Genomic DNA, 16,895 nt, shown 5'->3' with positions numbered 1-16,895 from the left:
CCTTCACTAAAAAGAGCATTTACACGTTAATTTCTCACATTCATATTGGAAGGAGTACTTCCCCAATCACAATAAAAAAAGTGCATAAAGGAGCTCTGCCTAGGAAGCTCCGATTGACTTGACACTCAACGACCACTATTGATTGCATCACACCTTCATTTTGATTTGGTTTTTTATTATCATCGACCAACAGCAACCGATCAGTATCATCATTACAGTGTACTGCACATTGTTTCAAACATTCCTCTTGCACAACTGTTTCAATTCTATTTGTGGTCGCTTCTCTTCTGCAATTTACAGTTATATTTCTTTATTTGTTCTCAAAGAAGATACCCATTTGTTTGAAACAAATTGCAAAGGAAAAAACCTACTTTTTCAACACGTTTCCCTATTTGTTGCACCTCGGTGGAAAATACAAAAAGTTACGACGACGACACAATTTATTATTTGCTTTAGAAAACTCTTGAGAGACCTATTGCAATTATATATCAACACGTGTGGTAGTTTTACTTGTTGGTGGTCCAAAAATTGATTGGAATTTTCATAACAATTTGAAAGAGAAGAAGAATAATTTCTCTCAATATTTTGAAATTATTATTAATAATTTGTATATAATATAATCATTAACAACAATAACTCATATGTATAATAATAATAATAATATTAGTAATAATTAAGCTTCTTGAATATAGTGTAATTTAAATATCATCATCATCATATAATAACAACAACATTATAATGGGATTGTGTTGCTCTTCTGCTGATACTGTAGATGATCATCATACGAATCATCCACTGGAGGATGATGAGGAACGTCATTCAATATCAAACTCTAATTTACAAAATACAACCCTAGAATCTATTAACATTAGTTTACATGGAAAAACCAATAGCAATACTGTAGCATCAGTAACATCAAGTCTTCGGAATCAACATTCCGTACATAGTAGCTCTGAAGAGGATCATGATCCGACCTCTCCAAAGAAGAATCAAAAGAGAAAGAAGAAGAATCGTTCAAAGAAGAGTTTAACCAGAAAGTTTTCAAAGTCAAGACAAGACGAATTAGCAGCTTCGTTTGAAAATTCACCAAGTAATAGTCCAAGAACAAATTACTATTATTACGAGGATATTGTCAATACAGCTGAGATGGAACATGATTCCGATGATCAACATCCATCCAATCATCATGTTTCTCTAAATCATCCAACGAATGGTGACTTAGAATCATTGAAAATATCATCCCTTGCTAATTCATCCTATTCATCAGCTGTGAAATATTCTAGTATTATGAAAGGAATTAATCCAGCACTGGGGTCTTTAGTATCAAGCAATAGTACGAGTAGTCATGGACATCACCATCATCATGTTCCTTCATCTCCTTCATTGTTGACATTAAGTTTACAACAGCAACAAATTAAACAACATATGGAGTCAATGAAGAGAAAGCAAGGAGCATCAAGAAGGACACTCTCAGAATATCAACAACCAAGCCATTTAGAGGTTACTTCGAGCACTTCAATGTTGAGTTTTAATGAAAAAAAGCCAGTGATTGATTCAAAGAAACAACAAATCTCTGATTTTAAAAAGCCATCATCCAGTAACTTGATTGTTAAATTGGAAGAATCTGATGAATCTGAAGAGGAAGATATGGACATTTCTGATGAAGATGAATCATTGGATTCTGTTCAACAATTTGCCAAGATTCAACAAGAAACTGGTACTATTAGAAAGCATCCACAAAAGGAAAAATCTAGTACACTTCCACCTAATAGTTTGGATTTGAGCTCTGGTACAAATTCTTGGTTTGCTATTCCAAACAATTTGCCTAAAGTGAATAAGGTGAAAACATCAAAATCAAATTCAAAGAATCAAGTTGACTCAGATACAACATTACTTTTTAAAGTTGTTTTTATTGGAGATGGAGAAGTTGGTAAAAGTTCATGTCTGTCAAGATTTGAAGGAAATACATTCTCTAGTTCAACAAGAAGAACAGTTGGTTTGGAGTTTACAACCAGATTTATTGATCATACAGCAAAAACACAAGCTAATAGCTTGACGGCAGCTTCTCCTCACATGACATCCACAAGTCCACAAGGAAGTATTTTGTTCACTAACAAACACAAAATTCAACTTCAATTTTGGGATATGGGATTCAGTAGTTATCAGGAAGAATCACTTTTCAGAGAATACTTGAAAGATATTCAATGTATTATCTGTGTTTATTCTATCAATTCAGTTTCTAGCTTTGAAAGGCTGAAGCAATTATGGAACACTCAAGTGCTTCCTCAATTAATTAAGAACCACTATCTACCACATGTTAAAATTGTTTTACTTGGAAATAAGACTGATCTTGACTGTGAACGAAGTGTTGACTTTATTCAAGGTCTTGAGTTTGCAAGAGCTATGAACAGAAGTATTTTGAATGCCATCTCATCATCTCCTTCTCCAACCACCATACCTCAAAAGGTTGCTAATGTTTTTGATGACAAATCTAATAATGAATTGAAATCATTCAAGAATGATCTTGGGGCTCTTTCAAATACCAATGTTGCAGCAAGTTTTGAGGATAACAGTCTAACAGGAAATTCAATTTCTTCTGTAGATGATTGTGACAGGATTGATGCAGTCAAATTTTTCGAATGTAGTGCAAAAACTGGTCAAAATCTTGAAACTTCCATTCAAACTTTGGCTCACGATTTAGATAATTACTTTTCCAATTATTTATTATAATTTAAAACACAAAAGAGAGGTGTAAATATTTTCGAACAATTTTGAAACAAAATAAATGTAAATTTATTATTGAACCAGCATTTACAGTGATGGATCTTTGGTTACTGAGTCTTTCTTTGTAGATTTGGATACATTTTTCAATTTTCCTTTGGAGTTTACCATTTCCAAATCGTCCATTTCTACATTGATAGTCTTCAACATCTTGAGCTTTTTTCTTGTCTTCTTACCTCCAGTGACACGGTCATGGAATCTGGTACGTAATTTGGTAAGAGTAGAGAGGAATAAATCATTGTTTGCACCATTCTTAATATTCATGAACAAATGGATATTGTAAAGAGCTTGACCTAAAACTCTATCAACATTCTTAAGAGAATTGAAGCAAAGAGAAAGTGAAGGGAAGTCGCAATCAGTTGATACTTGTCTCTTTTGACCATTTCTCAAGAATTCAACAGCATATGAGCTGAGGGACAAACTAGCCTTTTGAGAAATCTTTTCTACAAGGTCAAGATATGGCAACAATGATACATCCAAAATTACATTCTGATTACGGCAATTGAGTAATTGAGAAACACTAGTAAACATGTCATCATTACCACTGATAGCAACAAAGCTGCTAGTACCATAATACTTGAGCTTACTTTCATTGAGAGACTTGCAGAGACTGGATTCTTGATAAAGTTGTTCGAGATAGCTTTCTTCATGAGGGAAGGCAATATTAGATAATGGAAGAACATTATCAACAGTTTCCTTTTGATAATTCTTGCAATAAGATACTACAAATGTTGCAAATTCCTTGAGAACAATTCTATTGTAGTCATTCAATTGAGATAAGACATTTTCTGAGGAAATATCTGTCTTGCTATTAAGAGCAGCCTTACCACTGGTAATAATTTCCAAAGTGTCATTGGAATAATAATTTTCCAATTTGTATGGAGAAAGATCCCAATGAGATAATTTTCTGGCTTCGAAAAGCAAGTTCAACAAGATTAATAATTTTTCACCTAATAATTCAACCTTTTCTTCAGGTCTCATTGATGATTCGTCCAAAACATCTTTCCACTTTTGCAAATAAGTGTTGATGGCGCCAGTCTTTAACAAATGAATGAATAAGAAATTAGCTGGTTCATAATAGAAAAGACTATTGGCGAGCAAGGAGAACTCTCCCAAAGTACCATCTTCTTGAATGTAATTGTTTCTTCTCAAAAAGTCTAAAATAAATCTAAAGCACAATTTGTTTTGGAGTTCAGAATTTTCCAAAATTTGTCCAAGATAGAAAATCTTCTTGTTTACCAAACGAGAAAGATCGTCAGCTACAATTTGATATTTGGTGTCATCGGATTTAGCCCTATTGAGGAGAGTAAGCATCTTTAACAAGAAATTAGCTCTTAAACCCATAGCACCCTTGATCTTTGGAGTAACACCAGAGAGCAATCTGTTGGCTGTAACTTGAGGAATACCATAGAGAACAACTCTACCCTTGACATCGTAACCTCTACGACCAGAACGACCAGCACATTGTTGGAACATTGTCGTGGTCAAGTAAATTGAGTGACCAACCATGACTACAGTCTTACAAGGCATGTGAATACCAAGAGCTAAAGTAGAAGTAGAAATGACAACAGGTAAACATCTCAATCTGAAAAGTCTTTCAACTTCAGTGAGATATTCACTTGGGCAACTGTGGTGATGGACAGCAACACCAACTTCTAAACCTTCCTTAAGTTCGATTGGAATTTTAGTTCCGAATTGTTCAATACTTTGTAAACTGTAACGAATTTCCTTTTCAGATCTAACCTTTTCCAAGCTAGATGAATAGAGATGGAAATAGTTACCAAGTTGTGAATTGGCACGGGCTGTACGGAGATGGGTGGAAATCTTTTTGAGTAAATAATCACACATAGTTCTATCAAAGCTAAAGAAGATTGAAGGAGTTAGCTTTTCTTCTGCCAATCTAGTAACCAATTGAATAATATTGTCCTTCAACCAACCATCTGAACCGAACTTGTGTCTAGAAATAACCTTACTAGATGTAGTAGAAGCAGCATCCGATTCAGAAACATTGTCTGAAATTGATTGTTGAGACTTGTAATCTCCTTCCATGTTGTCAAAACTTAAACTAACATCCTTCAACAAGGTTCTAATAATACCTAACAAGAATTCATGATTCTCAGTTTCAGTTGAGAGTTTGATTAATTCTTCCTTCATAGTCTTGCCATAACTAGAGAATTGTTGTCTCTTGAAAAGTCCAAAGTTATTAAAGTATGAATCTGGATTGAAAGTAGCCAAGAATTTTTCAATAGCAGTAGAGATTGGCTTTCCTTGCTCCTTGAATGAGGTTTTGATTGCTGTAGCAACCTTGAAAAGAGTAAGACATTGGAGAGGAGAGAAGTTTTGAATCAATGAGAAAGAAACAGTATCAATAGAATTTGGATTAAGTGTGGCCATTGGATGGATTTCGGTGAATCTATCTGCAGAACTATCATAGTTATAGAATTCTAATGGACGAGGTCTTTCGTCGTGAACAACCAAGTCTACACCTTGTTGTTGATCGTTCAAGTAAGTGATGTGGCTTACAATTTCCTTGTTGTAATTTTCATTCAACCAATCTGCGAATTCCTTTGGATTACCAATAGAGGCACTGAGGGCAATAAATGGACATTCAAGAAGACTCAAAACATGTTCCCAAACTTGACCACTGGATGATGATTCGTTGATACAGTGAATTTCGTCGAGGATGATGTACTTCATTCTTCTCTTCCATTCTAGATTTTCTGGACTGGTCATCAAATGTTCTAAAGATTGTGGAACAGTGACGAGTACTTGACATGTAGTTACGTTAATCTTTTCGTCAGCAGTGTACATTCCCAACATACTGGAAACACCATAAGGTGAAGTATTGTTGTAAACCTTTTGGAATCTACTATAAACTTCAGCATAAGCTTGATTTACCAAGGCCTTTGTTGGACAGCAATAAACAATGATAGAATCATCAGATTCCCTCAAAACCTTTTCCATGGCAAAGAATGCAATAAATGTCTTACCAGAACTGGTTGGAGCACTAACCAGGATTGACTTATTTTGTAAAATTGATAAAATCATATTCTCTTGCCAAGGATCTGGTGTGAAACCAAGAGATTTAGCCGTTGGTATAACATAATTTTGAGAAATAGGTGTAGAAGGTTCATCTGTTGTTGATTCTTCTTCTGTTGTTGCCTTTTCATCCTTTCTGGTACGAGAAGGCTTTTCCTTCTTAGGATGTCCCTTTGGCTTGGCTCCCTTAGAGTCAATGGTTACAGTCTCTGGAATTTCAGCTGGAGGAATTTCAATATTTGTGGCAGAATCAATAATTGCATTGTTATAGAGAAGTTGGAATTCAGCTGATTCAGGCTTATCGTTGACAGAATCTTTAACATTGACAGTTTCAGCAGGAAGAGATTCAACTTCTAATTGTTGCATCAAATTATCCTTGATAAGAGAACCAAAAGTAATTTCTCCTTGATTGAATTTTTCAGAAATTCTGCTTGCAAATTTAACAAAGCCCAAATCACACATGAAATTGATCAAGGTTTGAATGACATCTTTGAGATCAATCTTTGAGATTGGTTTAACTTTTTCACCCTTCTTGTCCCCCTTTGCAGGCTTTTTGGCAGCAGCCTTTGTTGGTTTTTTATCCTTTTCTTGGGATGCTGATGTTGCCACAGACAATTCTGAAATGTAGGAATCATTAATCAATTGTGTAACAATTTCGTAGATCCTATTGGTAAGTTCAAAAGGCTCCCAGTACAAAGATAAATCCAAGTCAGCACCTCCAGACAAGTTGTCAATTTGTGGAATTGCATTAGGGTTTGCTTCCTTGAGGGCACCTTTCTTCTTATCGTCTTTCTTTTCTTTGGAGTCTTCGGATGGCTCTTCGTCAAAACTAAGGAATTTAACGCCCTTCTTTGGAGCAGATGATTGAGTTCTTCTCAAAGAGGTTTGAAGATCTTGTCTTTCAAGTAACAACTTTCTTGTCATAAATTGAAGCCTGAGGATAGAAAGTTGAACCCACAAATTTTCACAAGTTGTTCTTTGTTCTAGTAACAAAGTAGCAGCTGTGAAACTTTCAGAACTACTACTGGCACTCTTCTTATTTGCAGAGCTACCACCTTCAGTAGCTTGAATATTTTGTACAAGTCTAATATCCTTGAAAATACCTTCCAACAATAATTTGGTCAATGATTCATATTGTTCAATCTTTCCTCCGTGTTCTTTCAATTCGTCGGCCTTATTGTTATATTCGCTGAATTTTTGTTGGTATTCAGACAATTTTCCAGTAAGTTCATTAATTTCCTTTTCACGTTTCTTTGTGTTAGATTCAATCATCATCAATCTAACCTTTGTTGAAGGAGCTGCTGATGCAGCTGGAGTTGCTTGTTTTTCTTCCTTCTTATTAGGTTTAGCTGGTTTTCCACCCTTTGTTTGTTCGACAGGTTTGACTTCTTCAGCTACAACACCTGATGATTTAGCATTTTCAATAACCTTCTTATCGGATAAAGCCCTCATTGATTCGGAGTATCTGTGCAATCTCTTTTGAGCTTCTTGTACCTTGATCTTTTCCCATTCACTCTTTGGTCCAGAAAAATCGTTTGGAATTTGTTCTTCGACGTCCTTCTTTTGGGAATAGTTGACTTCTTGTTCTCTCACAGGGAAACATCTTTCAAAACTGAGTTCCTTAGCTTCTTCTTCTGTGAGTATTTCTTGTTCTTCTTTAACTTCGACAACTTCCTCAACTTGTTCTTCCTGAAGCCAGTCTTCCTTTTCCCAATCTTCCAATCCATCTTGTGCTTCTTCTACAATTTCTGGTTTAGGTTCTTCTTTAACAGGAGCTTGTTCAGTAATTATCTTTTCAGATTTGTGAGGAAGAGTAATATTTACGCCAGATACCAATCCATTGATTACATCTTGATTTAATGGTAGAATCTCTCTTAAAAGACACTCAGGATGTCTTGGTTTGTAATCCTCAGTTTCTGATCTTTTTGAAACTAAAGGATTTAATACCTTTTCCCACCATGAGGCATCCTTGGTTGACTTTGATGTTGTCAATAGAGACACCAAGGATTTAAATAGATTCTGAAGCTCTTTTGGTAAAAGTTCTGCTAAAAGGTGATCATCTGATGAATTATTTTCAAGTTTTTGAGCAACTCCTGAGCTCAATAAAATAGTCAGAACCTTCAAAAACAATCTAAAGTCCAAAAGATCATATAAATTATCTTCAATGTTTGTTTGCTTGAGAGAGTGGTAAAGGGATGTCAAAATTTTTTCTTGGAATGAGATTAATGATGTATCCAAGGAAACGTCTTCAATATGTTGTGCTCTGTCTTTGAGTGGAATAATGTTTTGAATAATATTAGTGAGAATAAATATCTTTGAGAGAGCCAATGCATTTGGAGTTGTTTGTTCAGAGAGAGAATCAATGGAGGCAATGGCTGAAAGGGTTAAACTTGACACAGAAACCTTTTTGGTAAGAGATGAATCCGAGAGCTCCTTTGAAATAATTTGCTCAATATTTGATTTAATTTCTGAGAAATGTTTTTCAGCTGCAAGCCCAATTTGAGAAGTCAATTTGAATACATTTTCTGACCTTTCTTCAGAGAAATTTTTTTCCAAAAACAATTCAACTTCTCTCAATTTGTAAGAGTTTGTCATGTTATCTCTAACAGCTGAACAGAAACCAATTACAGTATTTCCGTAAAAACATAAATCATAGGTCAAAATTACTTGTCTTACAAGGACAGTCTCTGTACAGAAAAGTTCGTCAATGATCGAATTTTGTGCCAATGTTGAAATAATAAATGATGGTTTTCTCTTTGTGATAAGATTTTCCCAATTACTTGATTTGTACCATGTATCGTTGAGGAAAGTAACAGTAAAAACATCTGACTTGGAATAATTCTCGGAAATTTTCTTCAATTGTGATGAAATAGCTTGTTTGGCAACCAAAAAGCTGTAAGCTAATGATTGGAAAGAAATTCCTAAATCTTGATGAATTTCATAAGCCAAATTCAACAAGAATGATGATTTGATACATTGACTTGTTCTAATATCTTCAAAAAAGACAATATCAATTCTCATATCACGATCCAACAAGTTTTTAACGAATGTTTCAACAAGGTATGTCAGGTGAAGAAGTTGACCACCATGTTTTAACCAATCCAATCTATAAAGACTTTCATTAGATTCATTTCTTCCGAAGGAGTCTCTTAAAAAGTGTGCTACTAATTGATCGCCATTAACAATAACCAAATCTAAACCTCCTTTAGCATCAATTAAATCATATTGATTAAAAGATATAATTTGTTTAATTTGGTCAAGTGATTGGATGGAAATATCGTGATGTTTCTTTGTTGGAAGTAATGATTGTTGCAACAATTCATCATCATCATCAATATCATCACCTTCGGCGATTTCTTCCAAAATTTGTTCAGTTGTTTCTTCTTCTTCTTCCTCTTCTATTTGATTTGAATTTTGATACTCTTCTTCCATGTTGTTGTTATTATTAAATTTACTTCTTGATAATAGAAGGTTCCGAAATGCTGCTAGTTGTTGTTGTGTTAAGTTTTTTTTAAACAATAAAATTTTGGATCTCTTTAAAACCTAAAAATATTCTCCCAAGCACTCATCACACTTGAGAATATTTTAGTTTTATTTTCGATTAATTGTACATGCTGAGTTTGAAATTTGCTTAATTTGATAATGAACAAGACAATAAAATTCAATCCAATTTTGTTAGGCTCTTCAAGTTACGGAATAACCAAGGCTGAAAAGTGTATTTGGAATATTTTTATGTTTCCAGCTTTTAGAGGAAATGGGTAAGAACAATTACCGCCAAAAAAATGCCTGCAACAAGATCTTCAAAGAAGGGTTTGTTTTTTTCATCATTAAAATTGTGATTAATTGAACATTTATCATCATGTGTGATGACAACTAAATTTATTGTAAAACTAATAGATGGTGGATCAAAGAAAAACAATGAGAAGGAAACTAAAAAGGAATCTTCATCATCGGATGATCAATCAGCCAAGTGGAATGTATTATTAAAGATGAGAAACTCTATTCAAAAGCAAAAAAAGAAGCAATCTAGCCTACTTTTATCTAATACTTTAAAAACACAATTCGCACCAAGTCCGAAGACAAATGACTCAGACAATGCATCTTGTATTTCATTAGACTTTGCAAGCTCAACTATAGAGGGTAATATTCAATCCATTCTAGCATCACATATTGCACAACTTAAAGTTGAATATTTGAGATGGAAAAGTTCACAAAAATCATTATCCGAAGCTACTCTTCCAATTGACAAAACAACCAATTCTAACATGTTCTTATCATGTCCTATAGAAAATAATTATTCGAATGTTGGAGAAGTTGATATGCTCATGGGAGCAACATTTAGAAAAGAGCAAGATACAACCGAACCAGAGAAAAAGAAAAGTCGAGCATTATTTGATGACAAATCAGATCAATCTCTTAGTCCTGAGGCATTCAAAAAATTAGTGGAATCAAACAAATCAAAAGCTCACGTTCTTATACAGGATGAAGCAGCAGGAAAAACAAAGTTCATATTAGATTCTCTTCTTTCTGGAGATTCATATTTACTCTACTTTGATTTTGCTATAGACATGAGAGAATTTGAAAGAAGACATCAATCTGTGAGTGGTAATTTTTATGTTGGAAATAAGTTTAGTGCTTCTAGCCCAAAAGGATCAAAAAGTTTAATTGGAAAAGCAGGATTTAAACATTATCCAAAAGCACAAAATTTAGTACATGAAACATTCTACGAGAATTTACTTCAAAAGTTTGGATCTGCCACCAAGAGTGGTAAAGAGAAACCAATGTACATGAATCCGACTGAGCATTGCAAAAATTTCTATATTGTTAGGAGAAGCTTTTTACTCTTAATATATGTGCACATGTTTGATCTGTTGGCATATTTACAGATGAAGAAAGATCGTAAGAAATTACTTGAATCAAGCCCAACTACTCCAACAGAATCCACTAACACGAGAAGAAGTACAAGGCAAAAAAAACCAGAAGAAAATTTATCTAAAGAAGATTTGGAAGAACAAGGTGATGCATCTCCAATGGATTATTATCTTTTTAGAAAGTTTGAAAATACTTCACTTTCTAAAATTTATACAACTATTCTATCTAATGTTAATACCAAGTTTACATCACAACAATTTTGCCAATATTTGACTGATTATCTTATTGGACACTCACAAAAGAGTGAAAGTGTAAATATTAATCTAGTATTTGATCAAATTCAAGAATTGGTGGATCACTCTAAGTTTTTGTATATATACAAGTCACGTTTCGATCATGATGGATGTCAAACGCAAGTACCTGAGGCATCTTATTATTCACATAATGTTTTCTCAAATATTTTCGGTAATAGTTCTGGAAATGGAAGCGAGTTATTGAGTGGAAACGGATCATCTAGTTATCAGCCAATCATTGAACCAGTAATGGATGCTATTCAATATTTTTCGAAACATGCAGAGGAGGGAGTTTCTAGAGTTTTAATAGGAAGAACATTTACAGAGACAGCTGGAACAGAGGTTGAAACTTCAACATCTTCAAGACCAAGAAGATCTACAACACTTCCAAAAGTCTATCTCAAGGAGAAAATTTCATTACTTCGAAAATTACCTCTGAAGCAGTATGAGCTTACCATTGTACCTGATATCTATAATTATAGTGAAAATGTTGAAAATATCAAGAAGGTATTTTCATATTATTTCCCATTAGTAGATATTTCTGAGCTGATTGAAAATAGTTTTGAAAAATTATTAACGGAAGAATGTACACCAACATTTAACAATCATATTCTTTTTGATACAATAATCTCTGGTCTGTTGAAGGATAAATTTACCAAGTTGAACTCTAAGAAAGCAAGTGACCTGGATCCAGAGCAAGAATGGCTTTCTAACGCACTCTCAAATATTCTTTTCATGACCTATCCAACAATATTTTCACAGAATGTACAACCTGAAAAAAAGAGAAAGAGAGCAGCAAAGAAAGAGGCTCCAGTTGACTTTGAAAATCTAGAACTTCCTGATGAAGATGAGGAAGAGTATCAAACAGAAGAAGAGGAGGAAAAAAAGCCAAAGAAATCTCCAAAAAAGAAGAGTACTCCTAAGAAAGAAACTAAGAAAAAGAAAGCAACACCAAAAAAAGAAAAGAAGGTGGAAAAAAAGGAGAAGGAAGAAATTAAGGAAGAGCAAATGGCAGAGAAAAAAGAAGAGCCTTCCACACCTGTAAAGGAAGAAACTGAAAGCAAAGAAGAACCAAAAGAGGAACCTTCCACTCCAAAATCTAAATCAAAGACCAAGAAAAGTCCAGGAAGAGGAAAAAAGAAATCAACACCAAAAAAGACTAAGTAATAATACACTAATATTTATTACAGATCTGTCAAAATGTCAAAGGTCTTTGCAACTCGTTTCAATGAAGATTTTTCTTCCTCACTAAATCCACAGTCTTTCATTATCAAATATTTGATGGCTGTTTTAGATGCAAGATACTTTTCAACAAGACTAATGTAAGGCTTTAGACAATATCCACTCAGATCCAATCTTAATGCATGTCTATTTTCACACAATCTTGTCAATATTTCAACAATCTCCTTCTCATTGACAAACTTTTGACAATCTGATAAATCAATTTGTAAAAACTTGAATGTTCTCAAAAGTGACATGAATTCATCTCTTTGCTCTTCACTTGCAAAGTATGATCCAGCTCTGTTCAAATAATATTTGAGTTGAAATTTGGATTCTGCAGGTGATGAAGGTGTAATTTTCATATCTTCTAACATGTGTTCCAACCAAATATCATCCTCAGTTGTTACATTACTGAGTGGCGATGAAACTTGAGAAAGACAATCCATATTTGATGTGAACGGTTTGAGATAGGGAATAGTAGGTGGAGTTTTGTTTCCAATCGTTGGAGATTCAAACATGTCTTTTGCAAATCGAGCTGATTTTGGTGTAATTCCCTCATTCATACGTGGTGAAGGAGAAACAGCTATAGAAAAGTTAGTTAAGGCAATGCTATTTCTTTTTGATGGACGTATACCACCACTTCTAGATGAGTTGACAGATGAAGATCTGGATCTTGGTAGAATTGGTGAATTAGCATCTCTTTCCAGTTTTGCATTAAAAAGTTTTCCGAGTATTTCTTCTTTCTTTCTTGGTGACATGTTGCATTTAATATTCAATTCGAATATTTGTGCAATATTAGAAACAATCAAGGCTCTTTCTCTTGCCATTATCATGGAATCTTGTGCTAGAGATGGAATACCATGAAAGGCTTCTTTAACTTTGAATAGCATATCAGGTTCAAAATAGCTCTTCAATTCTAACTTTTTACAATAATCCAAATAAACTGCCAAGTTATCAGAATCTGATCTTTGATTTCTAATAAGAGCATTATCTACTCTAATATGATCGCAAGGCTGAACTTCCTTAAATAATGTATCGATCATTCTACACAACATGAAACCATCAGCAATATTTTCATACAAATTCTGTTCAGGATTGTAATCTTCAGGAAGTAAATTTTGCAACCATTTAGAGAGTGCCTTTTCAGCAAAGAAGGTTTCTTCCTTTCTTCTCTCACTATCAATTTGTCCATTTCCATCATCTCCAACTCTAACATTGTAAGCACCAACTCCCATTCTCAATAAATTGAATATGCTTCTTCCTCTAATTTTATCAACGTATGACTCATCAATTGGGAAACCTTCTTGCTTCATGAGTAATACTAATTTGAGAGTTGGATCTGATTCTAGAATGAAACTCTTCTCTTCTGAAATATATTTTCTCAACATTTCACATTCTTCATTCAGATCTGAAACATCACCAGTTAATTGTTTGACTTGTGTATCAAGTTGCTCGATTTGCTTTTGGAGAGAAAGGTTCTTTTCTTGAGATTTTTCAATTTCCAAATCTTTTTCTTTGGCAATATCAGTGGAGAGTTGAATTTCCTTTTCCTTTTGCGAAATTTCATTATCCTTATCTGCCAATACTTGTTCTCTTATCTTGATATCCTTTTTCAGGCCATACACGGTACTCTCGAGCTCTTCATTTTCCTTATGAAGTTTGGATATGGAGCTCTTTTGCTCGAGAGAGTTACTCTCTAACCATTTGATCCTCTCTTCGAGTTGTAATTTTTCATCGTCCTGTTCCTTAATTCTCTTTAACAATTTCTCAATGTCCTTCTTTTGGGATTCGTTTGTTCTTTGATATTCTTGACTTTCACGTCTGGTTTCATGTAAATCATACACTGAACTGTTATGTTTCAATTGCAAAGCTTCAAATTGTTCCAACAGTGTTGCATGCTTTTTCAATACTTGATCCTTTTCTAATTCATTCATCTTTGATTGTTGATGATCAGAAACAAGGGTGTGATACTTTTCCATTTCCTGTTTCATCTCTTGTCGATATGATTCAAATTCTCGTGCCTGATCTTCAAACTTTCTCTTCATTTTGACCAAATCACTTTGAGAGTCAACCAATGAATTTTCCTTCTCTGTGAAATTTCTCTTGAGAATGACCATTTGATTGTATAAATCTTGTTTTTCATTATCTTTTTCTTCCAGCTCTGATTGCTTCTCTTTCAGATTGGCATTAACTCTATTGATTGTCTTGTTTTGTTGATCGATAATTGTCACGTATCCTTCATTATTACTCTTGAGAGTTTTGACCTCATTTCTCAGAGTTTCAATTTGTTTCTCTAACTTTTCCTTTGCAAGTTTGAGTTCGCTCGTTTCTAAAGTGTACATTTCAATCTTGTTATTCAGTGAGGAGATTTCATTCAATTTGGATTTCAATTTCTCCTCTGATTCGATTAAATTATTATTTGTGGAATTAATTTGTCTTTCTTTTTGCTTTAGTTCCTTTTCCACTTGTTCAATTCTATCATTCAATTCAGAATTTTGATTCTTATTGGTCATTAACTGTCTTTCAACATTCTTAATTTCCATACTCTTCATTTCCAGCTCAAATTTGAGATTTTCATTCTCCTTACTCTTAATCAATAGAGTTTGTCTTTCTCTATCCATCTCTCTCGTTAATTCCTGATACTGAACCATTAAACTATCTTTCACTTGATTCAGATAATCAATTTCTTCCACATTCTTTTCAATCCACATTTTCAATTGTTCAATTTCCCTCTCAGAATCATCGATAATTGTGTGAACTCCCTTCACAACTCTATCAAACTGTCTCTCACACAACGTATCCAATAAGAATCCAAATGAAGGATAAGTACCTTCCTCATCAATACTCATCTGCACTATTTCACTCAATGAAGTTTCGTCTGCTGATGCTGCTGCTGCTGCTGATGAATTGAACTGTTGTTGCTGCATGGAAATCATTCTATTCGATCTAGCAGAGTTTAATCCACTATGTAAACTTGTATTCATCATGACACGTGGAGAAACCATTTGTGGATTGTACCTTGGAGAAATGATTGGTGTCGAAGTTGATCGATACATTGGATAATGATTAAATCTTCTTGGAGTTTGGGGTGAAAGAAATCTTGAACCTGACGAAGAATTGTTGGAACGACTCGAGTTTAAATTATGCTGCTGACTGTGATTAACATTCGAATAGGTAGACGAAGCATTGTGAAGAGAATGATAAATGGGAGAAAGTGTTCTTTGTGAAGTATTTCCCATCATGATGGTGGAAGAACCATTTGAGAGAGTGGAATGAGTACTTCGGCTACTGTTTGGTGTTGTTTGAAGAGTGTTGTTATTGTTATTATTATTTGGATAATTATTGGAAATGTTTCGGATAGATTCTTCCTGATGATTTTTCATTAATTTTGACAGGGCAAGTGCAGGAACAGGTGATGATGAATAAATCTTGATATCATCTTTTAAATCCTCTTCATGTGATCCATTCTTGATAATAGCAATAGAAGGTGAAGAATTTGAAGAAGAAATATTATTCGAATCTTCTGAAAGTACATTCGAATCATCTTGAAGAGGCGTTAGCATACCAGAATCACCATTCGGAAAGACTATCTCCTTGTTAGATTTTGGTGTATGAATCGGCGAAGGAATTCCATCAGAAAAATCACTGGCATTGAGTAGTGACATTTTTTTTAATCTTATTCGAAATCTTGCAGTTGTTTAATTTGGTATCGAGTTGTGACAACTTTACGTGCATATGCCATCTATGAACAAGCAAGACCAATAACTTCGCTTGTCTTTTTAAAAAGGTTGAATTTCAATAAATTTAACAATTAATTACTAAATCAATCGAAAGAGATTTGAGAAAATTTTCATAACATTTTTTCAAACATTTTTTCAAGTGTTTGTAAAAAAATATTAATAGTGTTGGATGAGAATTTTGGATATTGTTGTAAATCGACAAATAGAGAGTGGTTTGTGAAATTACTCCCAATAGCCAAAAGTGAAAAAGAAAAGTTTTATTTAAAGTGTTGTTTTGGAAAAATACAATGGTCTCTTGTGCTTCTTAATAAGAAATTAAATTCGAAAGAAAATTCGAAAGTATGGATAAAAAACTTGAAAAGCTTAATGGTTCGGGTTGTAAGGGGAACGTGTTGATTTTGGAAGATTTGATTATTGAAAAGGTCTTTTGAAAATCAGAGAGAATGAACTTGTACGATTTGCAGATTTCATTATTGGAAACTGAAACTATTCTTGCTTTTTCAATCAAATGATTGTCATAATGTCTTGCCATTAACTGCCTATTACTTTCGTAGAGAGTTCAAAATAGTAACGTACGTTTCTGATAATACATGTGTATTCGAAATTGATCACAATAATTATTAGAAAGATAGAACACAATAATCATTTAAAAAACTGCCGAAACCAGATAACATGATAGCACACAGGTTATTTTATCATCATCAACTTACATCTGTTAACCAATATTATTCGAAACCAACCAATCCGAAACCAGCTCTAGTAATTACCTTTATCATCACTTGCACAAATGAAACTATTATCTTGTGATCAATTACTATCCTTCTCATCTTTTTTATCAATATCTATTTCCTCAAATGAAACTGTACAGAACAAGCAATCACTAAACGTCGTAGGCCTTAATAATTTTGTACGAAATGAGAAGACATGGATCCCAACATGCGGGATAGAA

General features: G+C 33.8%; 4 protein-coding genes across 4 annotated transcripts; 2 read left to right on the top strand and 2 right to left on the bottom strand.

The window, feature by feature from the left end:
* Positions 1 to 738: 738 nt before the first annotated feature.
* NAEGRDRAFT_58391 (small GTPase) lies at positions 739 to 2,795 on the top strand (the record flags this gene model as incomplete). Its single annotated transcript, XM_002675730.1, has 1 exon — positions 739 to 2,795. The coding sequence occupies one exon, from the start codon at positions 739 to 741 to the stop codon at positions 2,728 to 2,730; it is 1,992 nt and encodes a 663-aa protein (XP_002675776.1). The 3' UTR covers positions 2,731 to 2,795.
* On the bottom strand, positions 2,774 to 9,252 carry NAEGRDRAFT_80187 (uncharacterized protein; the record flags this gene model as incomplete). Its single annotated transcript, XM_002675633.1, has 1 exon — positions 2,774 to 9,252. The coding sequence occupies one exon, from the start codon at positions 9,250 to 9,252 to the stop codon at positions 2,812 to 2,814; it is 6,441 nt and encodes a 2,146-aa protein (XP_002675679.1). The 3' UTR covers positions 2,774 to 2,811.
* Positions 9,253 to 9,686: 434 nt separating this feature from the next.
* NAEGRDRAFT_50042 (uncharacterized protein) lies at positions 9,687 to 12,152 on the top strand (the record flags this gene model as incomplete). Its single annotated transcript, XM_002675729.1, has 1 exon — positions 9,687 to 12,152. One exon carries the CDS (start codon positions 9,687 to 9,689, stop codon positions 12,150 to 12,152), a length of 2,466 nt encoding a protein of 821 aa, XP_002675775.1.
* On the bottom strand, positions 12,147 to 15,871 carry NAEGRDRAFT_80186 (calponin homology domain-containing protein; the record flags this gene model as incomplete). Its single annotated transcript, XM_002675632.1, has 2 exons — positions 12,147 to 13,562; positions 14,547 to 15,871. The coding sequence occupies 2 exons, from the start codon at positions 15,869 to 15,871 to the stop codon at positions 12,170 to 12,172; spliced, it is 2,718 nt and encodes a 905-aa protein (XP_002675678.1). The 3' UTR covers positions 12,147 to 12,169.
* Positions 15,872 to 16,895: the final 1,024 nt, after the last annotated feature.

This window comes from Naegleria gruberi (genome assembly GCF_000004985.1).
Source record: "Naegleria gruberi genomic scaffold NAEGRscaffold_32, whole genome shotgun sequence".
Classification (NCBI taxonomy): Eukaryota; Heterolobosea; class Eutetramitea; order Acrasida; family Naegleriidae; genus Naegleria; species Naegleria gruberi.
This window is presented reverse-complemented; position numbering and strand designations above follow the sequence as displayed.